This window comes from Lactuca sativa, chromosome 2 (genome assembly GCF_002870075.4).
Source record: "Lactuca sativa cultivar Salinas chromosome 2, Lsat_Salinas_v11, whole genome shotgun sequence".
Taxonomy (NCBI): Eukaryota; Viridiplantae; Streptophyta; class Magnoliopsida; order Asterales; family Asteraceae; genus Lactuca; species Lactuca sativa.
This window is the reverse complement of record NC_056624.2, coordinates 164,678,215-164,683,689: the sequence shown is the minus strand read 5'-3', so window position 1 is coordinate 164,683,689 and position 5,475 is coordinate 164,678,215. Positions and strand designations below refer to the sequence as shown.

General features: G+C 34.0%; 1 protein-coding gene across 1 annotated transcript; it reads right to left on the bottom strand.

The window, feature by feature from the left end:
* Window positions 1–741: 741 nt before the first annotated feature.
* On the bottom strand, window positions 742–3,226 carry LOC111902576 (NEP1-interacting protein-like 1). Its single transcript, XM_023898402.3, has 5 exons — window positions 2,894–3,226; window positions 2,407–2,585; window positions 1,892–1,975; window positions 1,600–1,767; window positions 742–1,035 (listed from the first exon to the last, which is right to left on the bottom strand). The coding sequence occupies exons 1-5, from the start codon at window positions 3,057–3,059 to the stop codon at window positions 913–915; spliced, it is 720 nt and encodes a 239-aa protein (XP_023754170.1). The 5' UTR covers window positions 3,060–3,226; the 3' UTR covers window positions 742–912.
* Window positions 3,227–5,475: the final 2,249 nt, after the last annotated feature.

Here is a 5,475-nt window from a genome sequence, read left to right as displayed (position 1 = left end):
TTTTACCAACAAAAATTAAACTAATGTTAAAAGCTATCAAAAACACCATAAACAAGAAGAACAACAACAAAAGAAAAATGAGAGAATTACGAGTCAAAATGGAAAAGTATGTCTAAACCAAGAAAAAAAAAGTTTGTCAAATAATTTTTTCGTTCTTTTTTAAAATAAAAAGTACGTTTAAAAATAAAGAATAGTAAAATATAAGATTTTTATACAATTAAGCCAAAAGCCTGCACATCTTTGCTTGAATAAAAAAGAAAAAATCAATTAAATAAAAACAAAAGATTTTAACTTAGTCTTTTTATGATTAAACTTTTTAAGCCAAGCTAAAAATCATTTTATCCATCTTTGTAAATTGTTTGGTGGACAAAAAAATAACAATAATATTAATAATAATAATGTTAATGGTTAAAACATAAAACGAAAACTTTGAACTCTGGGGAGAGGAGTATAAACAAAAACAAACATGACTCTTCGGCCGCCAAGCTTAAATTGTTTGTCCTAACTTCTAATTGAATCGATAAACCAAAAAGCTAAGATCAAATTCAACCCAAAATCACTAATGTAAAATTGTAACATTTTTAGAGATTAGATGAGCTTTCCGTATAAGGAAACCTAACAACCACCAACTCTTTCCATTAATGTATTCGTTGGTCACCTAAACTATTGCAATGACGCGGTAATTCTATAATGAATTATGCGCACACATACACACAAAGTTGTACATTGAACTACAAGTACTTAAGGGCCAAAATGTTATACTTATAACTAATCAACTTTTAGATGTATCACAATACATGTATTGTATAACCTAACTACATATATTATCGTATACAAAACAGATAAAGAACATCTACGTGTCACCATACGAAAATTGTTTCATTTCATAATTTACACATAATATAAATTTATTTAGAGGTCACGCCTGCATAACGGACATGATCCATGTCTTACAAGCCATTTATCGATGCAAGGTAGGTGAAACATGTGATGGCATTGTGGTAAATTTCTCACAGTTTCTCCGAGTTGAAAATCCTAAAAGAAAACATCAACATGAAAACACCAATCATGATAAGTTTTATGCACTTCGTTGAGAATTAGAAATTTGAATTATGAGTTTGTCCTGTTGTAGCGTTAGACAAAAGGGTCGTTTAGGTCGCGTTTGTTATGTGGGGTAAGACACGACAAAACTAATTGTACTGTGTTTGATATGCATTATACTGAGAGTCTGAAATTATGATTGATATCAATGGGAAAAAACTTGCAACTTTTTTTACCACCCAAAAAGGTGATATAAGGTAGGATAGGTATTCCTTCTCAATTTCTCGTTTGTGCAAAAGATGTCTCATTGTCATTATCGAAAATAGCCCTATGACTATTTTCGATGTTGAGGACATTCACGTTTTTCGTATAAACGAGGAATCGAAAATGAGTCCTTGTTCCACCCCGTTTCACTTTTTGGTGGTACAAAAAGTTGTAATTTCTATCTCATTGACATCAGACATATTTTAAGAATGTCAAACGCAGTATAACCTGTCTTTTATTATTCTGTCATACATAACAAATGTAACGTAAACTTCTAAATAGAAATCGTATTACCTGAAGGCATACAGAGCACAAGATTTTCTCGCCCGAGTCATCCACATTGTTGTCACTTGTAACGGTGATTTTAGGTATTTTTTCAACCGAATATTCAGGCAAACCTTTACAACCACCAATGTCAAATATATTTTGAACGTCATCAAATCTCGTTTCAATGGCTCCCATCTAAATACAAGACCAAAATATTAACAATAAAGAAACAATAACTTTTTTTTTAATTTTTTTAAAAATTTCATTATAGTATAATACAACAAACATATTGAGCTAGATCGAATTTTGTAAATCTCACCTGGCTTTGTACGGCACTTAACATAGCTGGACCAATCCGCTCACGAACAAGTCTTCCACTTATTAAGCTTACAATGACATCAATCTGTTGTAAATGTAGCACAAGTGACATTAATAGTTTTATCACAAAAAGGGAATAGAACCTCGATAGGTGAATAAAGTTCCAAAGATTGATCACCATTTCTCTTCAGGAAATTTCTTGAAAACTTCGATAAATTTTGGGTCAAGAAGGCTTTTACATCAACCATTTTGTTGAGATGCCTTCGGATCCTAATTCAAATGGGAAATCCCTTTTCAGTTCAAGCGGGTTTCACAGAGTCTCAAGAACCAGTTTTCCTAAATGGGTCTTCGTCTTTGTATACTTAATAAATGGGGGATTGTTCTAAAAAGTAAAAAAGAACAAGCTTTAAAGCATGAATGGCTTATTTGTTCTTAATTTCTTGAAGCTTTTCCAGGGTTATGAATCAAAACAGTTAGCTAGCATAAAACGATGAGAAGGTCGATAGAATTGCTCACCAAGTAGAGAAGGCAACGGATCCCTGATTCATCAGATTGCCATAAAAGAAGCGAAGATTCGAAAACTTCAATGGAAAAAACAGCACCAGAAATGGCGCCAACTGCAGCACCTCTAACAAATCCACTCTCGGTTTCTTGGCCGATCAAAGCCCCGGTCAATGCTCCTAATAAAGTACCCACTGCAAGTTGACAATAGATCAATGATTATGAGCAAAAACAATGGTGAAAAACTGAGATTTATCTACTAATCATTCAGCAATAATGAAGTTACAAAGGTTAAGAACATGATGTTTCAAAAATGGAGACCCCGATTCGAACCGTAATTTAACAAATCAACAATCGGAAACGTTTGAAATTGGGAACCAAATATAAAAACACAGAGATCCCAATTCAAATTATCGAAAACCAACACAAAAAAGCCAAAATATCGACAATCAACAGACAATTTTCACCTGATTCATTGAGAAAGAAGAAGAAGAAAACGTACCTAATGCGAAGAAGAAGGTGAAAATTGCAGAAAAAACGTTTCCCACAATAGCAGAAACTGCAGAACTGAAGAAATCTCTGATTTTTGAAACCAAATTTCCAAATGAAAAATCAGAAATCTGTGAAGACGAAGGGAGAGGACGAGATGGGTAAGCGTAAAACTCCATTTTTGAATCCGATGCTAAAAGGTTTCTCCAAAGAACTTCGCTTGTATGTTATGATGCAAAGATGCAGGGAGGGTTTCAAAGGCTCACGGGTTTAGTCACGTTTGGCGTATTGTTTACCAGAAGAAACTAAAATACTTTGTCGCTGAAAGAAGGTGTAAGGAACTCCATCAAACCAACACTGCATTTATAGCTTCCTCACTTTCTTGTGGTTCGAAGTTGTGACTTTTTCTAATTAGAAAATTCTTTCATACGTATAATAAAAATAAGATGAAATTGACTACTTTAAAAACTGATTTTCAAATTATTTAAAAATAAGATGAAATTGACTTTTTCTATTTTTTGATGTTTTTTCTAACTCCATTATTTCTTTAATAAGAATAAGATTCGAAAGAAGAAAAATGATGATTTTCATTTAATTCAGATATTTATTTTTAATTATTTTAAAATTTAGACGGTAGAATTTTATATATGTCATTTTTAAATATTAAAATATTATATTTGTCTAGTTTAATTTTTTTAATAGATAAAATTACAAAAATGGTCCCTATGGTATGTATTTTTTCTGAGATTTAATCCAAACCTCTATTGTTTTGACTTCATGCTCCTCTTGAGCTAGTTTTCTTACGTATTTGGTCCAGCATTCAAGTACGTCCAGCGTAGCTTCGGAGTACGCCCTACATACTCATTATGTGGTGACTCGGTTGGGTTGACTTAGTTGACTTATGGATTTTGTATTGACTTTGACCAAGTTTGACCTAAGGTTATTTTGGGTATTTCGGGATTTTGATTGTGATTGATCACTTGGATAGATAGATGTAGGTTAGAGCTGAGATTCGGGGTCGGGACCTCATCAGCTATTGATCAGATAGAGAGGTGAGTTTTCATCATTGTACTTACGGGTCGAAGGCACCAAGGCCGGCACATTGGATTAGATATCCTGTTATGTGATAGTATGTTATCATGCTATAGTCATCTGTTAGATCGGTATACTGATATATAGGATGATGTTATGCTTAGTGATTTGTAGATCTGCCCGAGTGTCTGTTGACTGGTTATATGTAGGTTGGTGATTGAGGCTTTACTGTTATGTGCGTGAGCCAACAAACCGGGGGCATTCCAACCCGATGGTTGATTGAGCCTGAGGGTATTCCATCTTGGGGATGACAAGACCTGTTGTATATTGGCATTCCAACCCGATGGTTGATTGGACTCCACATAATTATATGATATATGGTGAGACTGAACTGATGGGTTTTATCCATAAGAACATCCTATGTGCTCATGCAAACCCTATTGCTTGGATCTAGGTTTCTCTATTGTACATGCAATGTATCCAAGACTTACAATCTTAGATCTAACATATTATAAATGGAAATTAAGGCTTAGAGAATTAACTTTGATTGTTATGTAGCAATAACAATCTCAAATCCTCCTTGTAGTGACTTTAGAAAGCTTAGAGTCACAATTGTCACTCCTCTAATGGCTCACAAACATCAAGAGCAGGAGGATGAAGAATAAGGAGAGAGGAGGCTGCCCAAAACGTCCAGAAACCCTAGTGAAACTCTTAGCCACGTTTTTAGGGCTTAAGGGTACTATATATATACATGTAGGCTATTAGGGTTTTCAACTAGAAAACCCTAATCTGACTGCTTAAGCCCTAAGCAGCCCATGGACCCTTTTAGAATATCCCTTGGACGATTTCTAATGGGTTTCCCCATAGAATTCGTCCAACCTATTATTCCAAGGTGATTCATAGCCCAAATGCAATTATCTTATAATTACAGTTCTAGTCTCTTAAGTTTAATTAATCTCTTTTAGTCACAAAATTAATTATCAATTAATTCTTGACTAATATTAATTAAACAATATGATTTCTCCTTTAATATATTATTCTCATAATATATTAATAAATCATAATTAATCTTCTCTCTCCATAATTCATCCTATCAAGTTGCTTTGGTGAAGGCAACCCAAAAAAACCATGCACCATCAGGTCAAGTACATACCAAAATAGTTATGGACTTAGACACTAATCCAACAGTCTCCCACTTGGATAAGTCTAATAACTATTTTGCATATGACTTCAGATCCTGATCTGCAATCGTAGCTTTCAAAAGCCGCTGTCAACTCTGATCTTATCAGATATGCGTCCTTTAGATAAGGGATCATATATTCCTCCATTCTAGATATCGTATAGACTGAGACATGGATTTAAATCATTCTCTCTGTCTATGTGTTGTTTCTCGATCTCCGATTTATGATGACTGACAACATACTACAATTGAACACATCAAATTAGTCCCGGCTTGGCCAAGCGCTTAGGTGTCATCACTAAATCATCGAGGGGCCCACAGATATCATTTTTATCCTACTTTGGATAAAAGGAACGGATAAACTTTGATTCAATGCTTGCTTG

Excerpts from the sequence above, each read along its gene's own strand:
- LOC111902576 (XM_023898402.3), bottom strand. The coding sequence starts at position 3,059 with ATGGAGTTTTACGCTTACCCATCTCGTCCTCTCCCTTCGTCTTCACAG. Across the intron at positions 2,586-2,893 it reads CACCTTCTTCTTCGCATTAG|TGGGTACTTTATTAGGAGCA; the intron begins GTACGTTTTCTT and ends GTCAACTTGCAG. Across the intron at positions 1,036-1,599 it reads TGTGCTCTGTATGCCTTCAG|GATTTTCAACTCGGAGAAAC; the intron begins GTAATACGATTT and ends GTTTTCTTTTAG.